The sequence below is a fragment of the Oncorhynchus nerka genome, linkage group LG26, assembly GCF_034236695.1.
Source record: "Oncorhynchus nerka isolate Pitt River linkage group LG26, Oner_Uvic_2.0, whole genome shotgun sequence".
Classification (NCBI taxonomy): domain Eukaryota; kingdom Metazoa; phylum Chordata; class Actinopteri; order Salmoniformes; family Salmonidae; genus Oncorhynchus; species Oncorhynchus nerka.
In genome coordinates this window covers 44428442-44440521 of record NC_088421.1, presented here as the reverse complement: position 1 = coordinate 44440521, position 12080 = coordinate 44428442, and the positions used below count along the sequence as shown (strand labels likewise).

The window sequence follows — 12080 nt, the reverse complement described above, 5'->3', positions numbered from 1 at the left end:
CTAACCACTAGGCTACCTGCTCTAACCACTAGGCTACCTGCTCTAACCACTAGGCTACCTGCCGCCCTCTAACCACTAGGCTACCTGCCGCCCCTCTAACCACTAGGCTACCTGCCGCCCTCTAACCACTAGGCTACCTGCCGCCCCTAACCACTAACCAACCACTAGGCTACCTGCCGCCCTCTAACCACTAGGCTACCTGCCGCCCCTCTAACCACTAGGCTACCTGCCGCCCTTCCTGGCTACCTGCCGCCCCTCTAACCACTAGGCTACCTGCCGCCCACCTCTAACCACTAGGCTACCTGCCGCCCTCTAACCACTAGGCTACCTGCCGCCCCTCTAACCACTAGGCTACCTGCCGCCCCTAACCACTAGGCTACCTGCCGCCCTCTAACCACTAGGCTACCTGCCGCCTCTCTAACCACCACTAGGCTACCTGCCGCCTGGACCTAACCAACCACTGGCTACCTGCCGCCCCTCTAACCACTAGGCTACCTGCCGCCCCTCTAACCACTAGGCTACCTGCAGCCCCTCTAACCACTAGGCTTCCCGCCCCTCTAACCACTAGGCTACCTGCCGCCCTCTAACCACTGACTACCTGCCGCCCTCTAACCACTGGCTACCTGCCGCCCTAACCACTAGGCTACCTGCCGCCCTCTAACCACTAGGCTACCTGCCGCCCCTCTAACCACTAGGCTTCCTGCCGCCCTCTAACCACTAGGCTACCTGCCGCCCCTCTAACCACTAGGCTTCCTGCCGCCCCTCTAACCACTAGGCTACCTGCCGCCCCTCTAACCACTAGGCTACCTGCCGCCCCTCTAACCACTAGGCTTCCTGCCGCTCCATGGCTCCATGCACCTAACACCAATGCCCTTCCTCTCTCTCCTGCAGGATAACCTTCTATTGGATCTGTACCTGGCCCCCCACGTTAGAACACTGTACACACAGATCAGAAACAGAGCCCTTATACAGGTGAGACCGTCATGGCACCATGACAACACAGTGTTTTACACCTGGATTCCTTTCCTTCCTATCCCTACATCACCTGTGTACTTCAGCCCAAGTTGTTAACCTGAGTCGGTACCTCAGCCCAAGTTGTTAACCTGAGTCGGTACCTCAGCCCAAGTTGTTAACCTGAGTCGGTACCTCAGCCCAAGTTGTTAACCTGCCCAGTCGGTACCTCAGCCCAAGTTGTTAACCTGAGTCGGTACCTCAGCCCAAGTTGTTAACCTGAGTCGGTACCTCAGCCCAAGTTGTTAACCTGAGTCGGTACCTCAGCCCAAGTTGTTAACCTGAGTCGGTACCTCAGCCCAAGTTGTTAACCTGAGTCGGTACCTCAGCCCAAGTTGTTAACCTGAGTCGGTACCTCAGACCAAGTTGTTAACCTGAGTCGGTACCTCAGCCCAAGTTGTTAACCCGTTGTGTGTGTGTGTGTGTGTGTGTGTCAGTACTTCAGCCCATATGTGTCTGCAGACATGACTAAGATGTCCCAGTCCTTCAACACCACAGTGTTATCTCTGGAGGATGAACTGACCCAGCTCATACTGGAGGGACTGATCAACGCACGTATAGACTCTCACAGCAAGGTAACACACACACACACACGTATAGACTCTCACAGCAAGGTCACACACACACACACAGCAAGGTAACACACACACACGTATAGACTCTCACAGCAAGGTAACACACACACACGTATAGACTCTCACAGCAAGGTAACACACACACACGTATAGACTCACACAGCAAGGTCACACACACACACACGTATAGACTCTCACAGCAAGGTAACACACACACACACACACGTATAGACTCTCACAGCAAGGTCACACACACACACGTATAGACTCTCACAGCAAGGTAACACACACACACACACGTATAGACTCTCACAGCAAGGTAACACACACACACACGTATAGACTCTCACAGCAAGGTAACACACACACACACGTATAGACCCTCACAGCAAGGTAACACACACACACACGTATAGACACACACACACGTATAGACTCTCACAGCAAGGTCACACACACACACACACACACACAGCAAGGTCACACACACACACACACAGCAAGGTCACACACACACACATATAGACTCTCACAGCAAGGTCACACACACACACACACACACACACACACACAGCAAGGTCACACACACGCACGTATAGACTCACACAGCAAGGTCACACACACACGCGTATAGACTCTCACAGCAAGGTCACACACACACACACACACACACACACACACACGTATAGACTCTCACAGCAACACAACACACACACACACACACGTATAGACTCGCACAGCAAGGTCACACACGTATAGACTCACACACTAGCCGTAGACCAGTCTCTCTACACATCAACTATCACTACAGGTACACACCAGTCCCTCCCCAGTTCGTGTGAGTAAGTAACTTCCTATTTCCTGTATGTGTGATGTCAGATCCTGTATGCGAGGGACGTGGACCAGAGGGGCCATACGTTTGAGAAGTCTGTCCACATGGGCAAGGAGTTCCAGAGACGAGCCAAAGCCACGATCCTCAGAGCTGCTGTGCTGCGCAACCAGATACACGTCAAGGTGACTACAGCTGTTACCACGCGGCCCCAGCTGTTACCACGCGGCCCCAGTAGACTACAGCTGTTACCACGCGGCCCCAGTCTAGACTACAGCTGTTACCACGCGGCCCCAGTCTAGACTACAGCTGTTACCACGCGGCCCCAGTCTAGACCACTGCTGTTACCACACGGCCCCAGCTGTTACCACGCGGCCCCAGTCTAGACTACAGCTGTTACCACGCGGCCCCAGTCTAGACTACAGCTGTTACCACGCGGCCCCAGTCTAGACTACAGCTGTTACCACGCGGCCCCAGTCTAGACTACAGCTGTTACCACGCGGCCCCAGTCTAGACTACAGCTGTTACCACGCGGCCCCAGTCTAGACTACAGCTGTTACCACGCGGCCCCAGTCTAGACTACAGCTGTTACCACGCGGCCCCAGTCTAGACTACAGCTGTTACCACGCCACGCCCCAGTCTAGACTTACAGCTGTACAGCTGTTACCACGCTGTTACCACGCGGCCCCAGTCTAGACTACAGCTGTTACCACGCGGCCCCAGTCTAGACTACAGCTGTTACCACGCGGCCCCAGTCTAGACTACAGCTGTTACCACGCGGCCCCAGTCTAGACTACAGCTGTTACCACGCGGCCCCAGTCTAGACTACAGCTGTTACCACGCCCCAGCTGTTACCACGCGGCCCCAGTCTAGACTACAGCTGTTACCACGCGGCCCCAGTCTAGACCAGCTGTTACCACCACTGTTACCACGGCCCCAGTCTAGACTACAGCTGTTACCACCAGTCTAGACTACAGCTGTTACCACGCGCTGTTACCCAGTCTAGACTACAGCTGTTACCACGCCCCCAGTCTAGACTACAGCTGTTACCACGCGGCCCCAGTCTAGACCACTGCTGTTACCACACGGCCCCAGTCTAGACCACAGCTGTTACCACACGTCCCCAGTCTAGACCACTGAGATGGATCTTTCCCAGACACACATTAAATCCTGAATAGAAGCATTCTCAATGGAGATTCTTCACTCCAGGACTAGGTTTAATCTATGTCTGGGAAACCGGACCCCTGGGGAGTAAGCTGCTTCCTCTATATCCCTCAATTAATGGAAAACCTTGGACAGTTCACCGGGTGTTTTGATTTGGAACATGTTGTCAGAGTTTTTCATTTATCAGGTGATGTATTGTTTTAGTACTGTGTCCATCGTTTGAAATCAACTGCCCCTCGAGACAATTTATCCACCTCTCTCTCTCCTCTCTAAACATTTCACTGTTAAGTCTACATTTGTTCACTTCCCTCTTCTCTCCTCTCTCCCCCCTTCCCTCTTCTCTCCTCTCCCTCCCTTCCCTCTTCTCTCCTCTCCCTCCCTTCCCTCTCTCCTCCTCTCCCTCCCTTCCCTCCTCCTCTCTCCCTCCCTTCCCTCTCTCCCTCCCTTCCCACTTCCTTCCTCCCTTCCCTCTTCTCCTCCTCTCTCCCTCCCTTCCCTCTTCTCCTCCTCTCCCTCCCTCCCCTCTTCTCCCTCCCTTCCCTCTTCTCATTCTTCCTCCCCTCTTCTCATCCTCTCCCCTCCCTTCCCTCATCCTCCCTTCTCTCTTCTCATCCTCTCTCCCTCCTCTCCCTCCCTCTCTTCCATCCTCTTCCCTCTTCTCATCCTCTCTCTTCCCTCTTCTCTCCTCCTCCCTTCCCTCTTCTCATCCTCCCTCCCTTCTCTTCTCATCCTCCTCTCTTCTCCCTCTCTCCCTTCCTCTTCTCTCCTCTCCCTCCCTCTTCTCCTCTCTCTCCCTCCCCCTCTTCTCCTCCCCTCTCTCTCTCCTCCTCCCTCTTCTCCTCCTCCTCTCTCCCTCTCTCTCCTCCTCTCTCTCCCTCTCCTCTTCCCTCCTCCTCTCCCTCCCCTTCTCATCCTCTCTCCTCCTCTTCCTCTCCCTCTCTTCTCCTCCCTCCCTTCCTCTCTCTCTCATCCTCCTCTCTCCTCCCTCTTCTCCTCCTCTCTCCCTCTCCTCCTCCTCCTCTCCTCTTCCCTCCTCCTCCCTCCCTCTCTCCTCTCCCTCTCTCCTCCTCTCCCCTCCTTCCCTCTTCCCTCTCTCCCTCCCTCTTCTCCTCCTCTCTCTCTCCCTCCCTCTTCTCTCCCTCTCCTCCTCCTCCCTCTTCCTCCTTCCTTCTCTCTCTCTCTTCTCCTCCTCTCTCCCTTCCCTCTTCTCCCTCCTCCTCCCTCCCTCTCCCTTCCCTCTTCTCCTCCTCTTCTCTCCCTCTCCTCCTCTCTCTCTCCCCTCCCTCCCTCCCCCTCCCTTCTCCTCCCCTCTTCCCTCTTCTCCTCCTCCTCCCTCCCTCTCTCCTTCTCCCTCCCTTCCCTCCCTCTTCTCCTCTCTCTCCCTCCCTCTTCTCCTCTCCTCTTCCCTCTTCTCCTCCTCTCCCCTCCCTTCCCTTCTCCTCCTCTCTCCTCCTCTCTTCTCCTCCTCTCTACCTCCCTTCCCTCTTCTCCTCCTCTCCTCTCTCTCCTTCCCTCTTCCTCTCTCTCCTCCCTCTTCTCCTCCTCCTCCCTCTTCTCCTCCTCTCTCCCTCCCTTCCCTCTTCTCCTCCTCTCTCCCTCCCTTCCCTCTTCTCATCCTCTCTCTCTCCTTCCCTCTTCTCCTCCTCTCTCCCTCCCTTCCCTCTTCTCCCTCTCCCTCTTTCCCTCTTCTCATCCTCTCTCCCTCCTTCCCTCTTCTCATCCTCTCTCCCTCCCTTCCCTTCTCATCTCCTTCCCTCTCTCATCCTCCCTCCCTCCCTCTTCTCCTCCTCTCTCCCTCCCTTCCCTCTTCTCATCCTCTCTCCCTCCCTCCCTCTTCTCCTCCTCTCTCCCTCCCTCCCTTCTCCTCTCTCCTCCCTTCCCTCTTCTCCTCCCTTCCCTCCCTTCCCTCTTCTCTCCTCTCTCCCTCCCCTCTCCCTCCTCCCCTCTCTCCTCCTCTCCCTCCCCCCTCTTCTCCTCCTCTCTCCCTCCCTTCCCTCTTCTCTCCTCTCTCCCCCTCCCCTCTTCTCCTCCTCTCTCCCTCCCCTCTTCTCCTCCTCTCTCCTCCTCCCTCCCCCTCTTCTCTCCTCCTCTTCTCCTCCTCCTCTCTCTCTTCTCCTCCTCTCTCCCTCCCTTCCCTCCTCCTCCTCTCTCCCTCCCTTCCCTCTTCTCCTCCTCTCTCCTCCCTTCCCTCTTCTCCTCCTCCCTCCCTTCCCTCTTCTCATCCTCTCTACCTCCCTTCCCTCTTCTCCTCCTCTCTCCTCCCTTCCCTCTTCTCCTCCTCTCTCCCTCCCTTCCCTCTTCTCCTCCTCTCTCCTCCTCCCTCTTCTCCTCCTCCTCTCCCTCCCTTTCTCATCCTCTCCCTTCCTTCTCCTCCTCCTCCTCTCTCCCCTCTCTCCTCCCTCTCTCCTCCTCTCTCTCTCCCTCCCTCTTCTCTTCTCATCCTCTCTCTCTCCCTCCCTCTCTCTCTCCTTCCCTCTTCTCCCTCTCTCCTTCCCTCTCCCTCTCTCTCATCCTCTCTTCTCCCTCTCTCCCTCCTCCTCTCATCCTCTCTCCCTCCCTTCCTCCTCTCTCCCTCCCTTCCCTCTTCTCCTCCTCTCTATTCTCTCCTTCTCCTCCTCTCCCTTCCCTCTTCTCCTCCTCCCTCCCTTCCCTCCTCCTCTCTCTCCTCCTTCCCTCTTCTCCCTCTCTCCCTCCCTTCCCTCTTCCTCCTCCTTCTCTCCCTCTTCTCCTCCTCTCTCCCCTCTTCTCCTCCTCTCTCTCTCATCCTCTCTTCTCCCTCTCCTCCCTTCCCTCTTCTCCCTCTCTCTCTCCTTCTCCTCTTCCCTCCTCCTCTCTCTCCCTTCCCTCTTCTCCTCCTCTCCCTCCCTCCTCCCCTTCCCTCTTCCATCCTCTCTCCCTCCCTTCCCTCTTCTCATCCTCTCTCCCTCCCTTCCCTCTTCTCATCCTCTCTCCCTCCTTCCCTCTTCTCATCCTCTCTCCCTCCCTTCCCTCTTCTCATCCTCTCTCTCTCCTTCCCTCTTCTCATCCTCTCTCTCTCTCTTCCCTCTTCTCATCCTCTCTCTCTTCCCTCTTCTCCCTCTCTCCTCCTTCCCTCTTCTCATCCTCTCTCCCTCCCTTCCCTCCTCATCTCTCTCTCCCTTCCCTCTTCTCCTCCTCTCTCTCTCCCTTCCCTCTTCTCCTCCTCTCTCCTCCTTCCCTCTTCTCCTCCTCTCTCCTCCTCCTCCTCTCTTCCCTCTTCCCTCCTCTCTCCTCCTCCTTCTCCTCCCTTCCCTCTTCTCCTCCCTCCCTCCCCTCTTCTCCTCCTCTCTCCCTCCCTCCCTCTTCTCCTCCTCTCTCTCTCCTTCCCTCTTCTCCTCCTCCTCTCTCCTCCCTCCCCTCTTCTCCTCCTCTCTCTCTCTCCCTCCCTCTTCTCTCCTCCTCTTCTCCTCCCTTCCTCTTCTCCTCCTCTCTCCCTCCCTCCCTTCTCTCCCTCCTCCCTCCCTTCCCTCTTCTCCTCCCTCCTCCTCCCTCTCTCTCCCTCCCTCTCCTCTCTACCTCCCTTCCTCCTTCCCTCTCCTCCTCCCCTTCCCTCCTCCTCTCTCTCCTCCCTTCTCCTTCTCCTCCTCTCCTCCCTTCTCTCCTCCTCTCTCCCTCCCTTCCCTCTTCTCCTCCTCTCTCCTCCCTTCCCTCTTCTCCTCCTCTCTCTCCCCTTCCCTCTTCTCCTCCTCTCCCTTCCCTCTCTCCTCCTCCCCTCCCTCTTCTCCTCCTCCCCTTCTCTCCTCTCCTCCCTCCCTCCCTTCCCTCTTCTCCTCCTCAGTCCCCCTCCCCCTCCTAGAGAAGGCAACCAGGGGGAGCTATCAACAGCCAACAGCCAAACAACCAGGATGACCAGCACCATGTGACGGGGACGTCCCGTCATGACACCATCGCTGGCACTCTGCTCCCTATATAGTGCACTACCCTATGGGGCCCTGGTCAAAAGTAGGGCGCTATGTAGTGAATAGGGTGCCATTTGGTACACAGACGATGCCTGGTGCCTCTGAATGAACAGAGGGAGTGTGGGGTGCCTGTCCACAACAGGCCTCAGGTAGTGCCCTTCTTTTGGCCAAGTCAAAGCTACAACTGCTAAGCTGGAGTCTGGCCAACAGTGGGGAACATGGTGTCATTTGAGAAGCAGCCTATGACATGGCCCCAACGTTAGCAAAAAAAACACCTGCGTCCCCTCAAACGGCCCCCCCCTGTCCCCTATGGTGCGCTACTTTTGACCAGGGCCTACGTTTCCTGGCGGGAGAGAAGACGAGAACAAACACAATGAAAATACGATGTCTGTTGACACACGAGACCCAACAACACCTTGTTACTCAAATGAAGTTAAAATAAATGAACATTTTGGAAGAGACGAGGCACCTCCAGCTGTAGCTGGCTGGTTCTTTGTAAAGAGATGCACTTTGCTCTGTACCTGGTGACAAACACTGAGTACACATTGGGAGGGAAAAACACAACCTCGACACAGAACAAGCTTTTAATAAAGATACATACTAAATGAGACTGACTATTTGGTGGTGTTTACATGAAGTTTCCAATACAGCCACAGATTCCTGTTACCACGATTACGTTAAGGTAATCTAGAGCAGTGGTTCCCACTGGAGGACCAGGGTTGGGGGGTACTGGAGGATGGGGGGTACTGGAGGACCAGGGTTGGGGGGTACTGGAGGACCAGAGTTGGGGGTACTGGGGGACCAGAGTTGGGGGGTTACTGGAGGACCAGTGTTGGGGGATACTGGAGGACCAGGGTTGGGGAGACACAGTTGGGGGTACTGGAGGACCAGGGTTGGGGGGGTACTGCAGGATGGGGGTACTGGAGGACCAGGGTTGGGGGGTACTGGAGGACCAGGGTTGGGGGTACTGGAGGACCAGAGTTGGGGGGGTACTGGAGGACCAGAGTTGGGGGTACTGGGGGACCAGAGTTGGGGGGTTACTGGAGGACCAGTGTTGGGGGATACTGGAGGACCAGGGTTGGGGAGACACAGTTGGGGGTACTGGAGGACCAGGGTTGGGGGTACTGGAGGACCAGAGTTGGGGGGGGGGGTACTGGAGGACCAGGGTTGGGGGATACTGGAGGACCAGGGTTGGGGAGACACAGTTGGGGATACTGGAGGACCAGGGTTGGGGGATACTGGAGGATCAGGGTTGGGGGGTACTGGAGGACCAGGGTTGGGGAGACACAGTTGGGGATACTGGAGGATCAGGGTTGGGGGGGTACTGGAGGACCAGGGTTGGGAAGACACAGTTGGGGATACTGGAGGACCAGGGTTGGGGATACTGGAGGACCAGGGTTGGGGGATACTGGAGAACCAGGGTTGGGGGGGGTACTGGAGGACAAGGGTTGGGGGATACTGGAGGACCAGGGTTGGGGGGATACTGGAGGACCAGGGTTGGGGGGATACTGGAGGACCAGGGTTGGGGGGTACTGGAGGACCAGGGTTGGGGGGTACTGGAGGACCAGGGTTGGGGGATACTGGAGGACCAGGGTTGGGGGGGATACTGGAGGACCAGGGTTGGGGGGTACTGGAGGACAAGGGTTGGGGGTACTGGAGGACAAGGGTTGGGGGATACTGGAGGACCAGGGTTGGGGGATACTGGAGGACCAGGGTTGGGGGATACTGGAGGACCAGGGTTGGGGGGATACTGGAGGACCAGGGTTGGGGGGATACTGGAGGACCAGGGTTGGGGGGATACTGGAGGACCAGGGTTGGGGGATACTGGAGGACCAGGGTTGAGGGGTACTGGAGGACCAGGGTTGGGGGGTACTGGAGGACCAGGGTTGGGGGATACTGGAGGACCTAGTCAGTCCAATCAACTAAGGTCAATAAAACAACCACATATCATGTGAAAACGTTGCTCAGTAAAGCAACTATCAGCAAAAACAGCTTCTGGAGGTGTCTTCTGTTCTCTATTGTTCCTCAAGCAAGGGAGGAGGGGCATGATGATGTCACAGATTCCCATCAGACCAACTGCTTAAATGCTCTACTACTAACAGTTGATTGTGTGTTATATTTATGCTTGGGATATCACTTTAACAGGAAAAGTTAAATCACTGGAGGACGTCTTAAATCCCTTGTCTGTTTCAGTTCATCTCTTCCTCTGACAGTTAAGAGGGTCACTCCAGGGCTATGGAATCGCTGATGGTCTCCAACAGACAGCATGAAGGGAGTGTGTTGTGCCATTAAATCCGCCTGTCCATGTCTGTCCTGGTGAAAGGTCCTTGGAGTCTCCCCTCATGGACATGAATCCACTGGGGAGGCGTGGAAGTGTCTTTGGGTGCTCCAGCCTTTTCTGGAGCACCGCACTCGGCTCACTCAGCTCCAGAACGCGGGAGACATCACCAGCCATACCAGCAACCTGACAGCACACAGCTCACTCAGCTCCATGCTCCAGAACGCGGGAGACATCACCAGCCATACCAGCAACCTGACCTGACAGGAGCACCGCACTCGGCTCACTCAGCTCCATAACACTGGAGGCATCACCAGCCATACCAGCAACCTGACCTGACAGCACACAGCTCACTCAGCTCCATGCTCCAGAACACTGGAGGCATCACCAGCCATACCAGCAACCTGACAGGAGCACCTCACTCAGCTCCGTGCTCCAGAACGCTGGAGGCATCACCAGCCATACCAGCAACCTGACCTGACAGGAGCACCTCACTCAGCTCCATGCTCCAGAACACTGGAGGCATCACCAGCCATACCAGTTTATCATCCACCATGGTGTCTTCCTCGTCTGACATCAACTCCGATGTCACTCCTTCCCACAGATCCTTCTCCTCGTGACTCTGGAGCGTCGCGGTTCTGGAATCCAGCAGTCGCTTCCTCCTCGATGGCCATCGCTTGTCGACGCGTGTATCTTCCACTCTTCTTTACGGTTCTCTGGCAACTGCACCAGGAAGTTCCTCTGGACTGTTTCATAGTAGGTCAAAAGACTGGCAGCCCCTGAGCACGTTGTGAGTCTCACTTTAAACTTTCCTTGGATGTTTCTCTAATCAGATAGGTGGTGACCACCTTGTTGACTTTATCCTTAGGCTGGTATCTGTGTATCAGATTACCCACGGAATTATGGAGCCGCCTCACCGTTTCGGCTACTAGCGAGCTTCTGGTCCGCTTCCGCTGAGCATCACCTTCCAGAGTCTCTCTCAGTGAGACGGCGTGTTCGTTCAGTCCTCCAACCACACAGTTCAAGTCATCTGTCACCTGAGCTGTCGTTTGGCTCAGATTCATGACAGCTCTGTAGATCTGGATGTTTGATACCTCAGCTGGTGTAGCTGCTGGGTTGTCAACTCCATGGTGAGCTGGTGGATATGTTGTGTGTGTGGCTGGGTGATTTATACCCATTCTACTTTCTCCCATGGGGTGCAGTCTGTATTACATTTTACTTCATTATCTTCTGGTTTGATCTGAGACAGAAGCTCCACAGTCTGTGGCTGGTCAAGGTGTACAGGCTGAGGTTGGTCCTGATCACAGTAATATTCCACACGATAGACAGGAGTCAATTTGATAGCAAACTCCAGTTGTTGAAGCTGTGCTTCCTCCTGACTGGTAATGCAATCCTGTTCCTTCTCTGTCTGACTGTGTGGGTTCTGGGCCCTCGTTCCCCAGACTGGCGCTCCAGCTCTGGCTCTGCTCACCGTGCTGCTCCTCCCAAGTCCAGGAGAACCTCTTCAGAGACGGAGAACGTGAGCTGCTGCTGGGGGTCTGGTAACTTCTCTGGTTGGATCACCGCGTTATTAGGCCGTAGGCGACTGTTCTCCTGTCTCAAACGGATGATCTCTTCCTGATACTCGAGTATCGTTTTTTCCACGGCACCAAAAATCCCTATAGCAGCTGCGGTTAGCCGCTCCGTGAGGAACACGTTTAACCACTGTAGTTTGGACATTTCGGGGGCAATAAACGTCGGACCGTTCGTTTTATCCATTTGGATACGTTTTACTTTCTTTGCTAGAATGCTTAGCCAAAAGTCCACCAAAACTTTCTGCTCTAATTTGCCTGAATTTACGTTGATAAAAACGCTACGAGCGTGGGATTTCGGGTTCCTTTTCGGGAATGACGTCTCGTCTGATATTCACGACTTTCAAAATAAAAGTCCTCTTATTTTACATTTATTTAACAAGGTAGGCCAGTTGAGAACACGTTCTCATTTACAACTGCGACCTGGCCAAGATAAAGCAAAGCAGTGCGACACAAACAACACAGTTACATAAACAAACGTACAGTCAATAACACAAAGGAAAAGAGAAAGGTAAGCTGCTCTGACAGCTGATGCTTAAAGTTAGAGAGGGAGATTTTTGCAATTCGTTCCAATCATTGGCAGCAGAGAACTGGAAGGAAAGGCGGCCAAAGGAAGTGTTGGCTTTGGGGATGACCAGTGAGATACACCTGCTGGAGTGTGTACCTAGCAAATATTTATATGAAAGAATGCAAGGTGGTAAATGAATCTACTACTACTTGCGATACAGATGGGGA

General features: G+C 55.0%; 1 protein-coding gene across 1 annotated transcript in view; it reads left to right on the top strand.

The window, feature by feature from the left end:
• Positions 1-8104, top strand: part of gps1 (G protein pathway suppressor 1) — a 29124-nt gene extending 21020 nt beyond the window's left edge. Inside the window, 4 exon segments of the mRNA XM_065010791.1 lie at positions 892-972; positions 1449-1586; positions 2466-2601; positions 7384-8104. Coding sequence (XP_064866863.1) covers positions 892-972; positions 1449-1586; positions 2466-2601; positions 7384-7460 — 432 coding nt within the window. The 3' untranslated portion in view covers positions 7461-8104.
• Positions 8105-12080: the final 3976 nt, after the last annotated feature.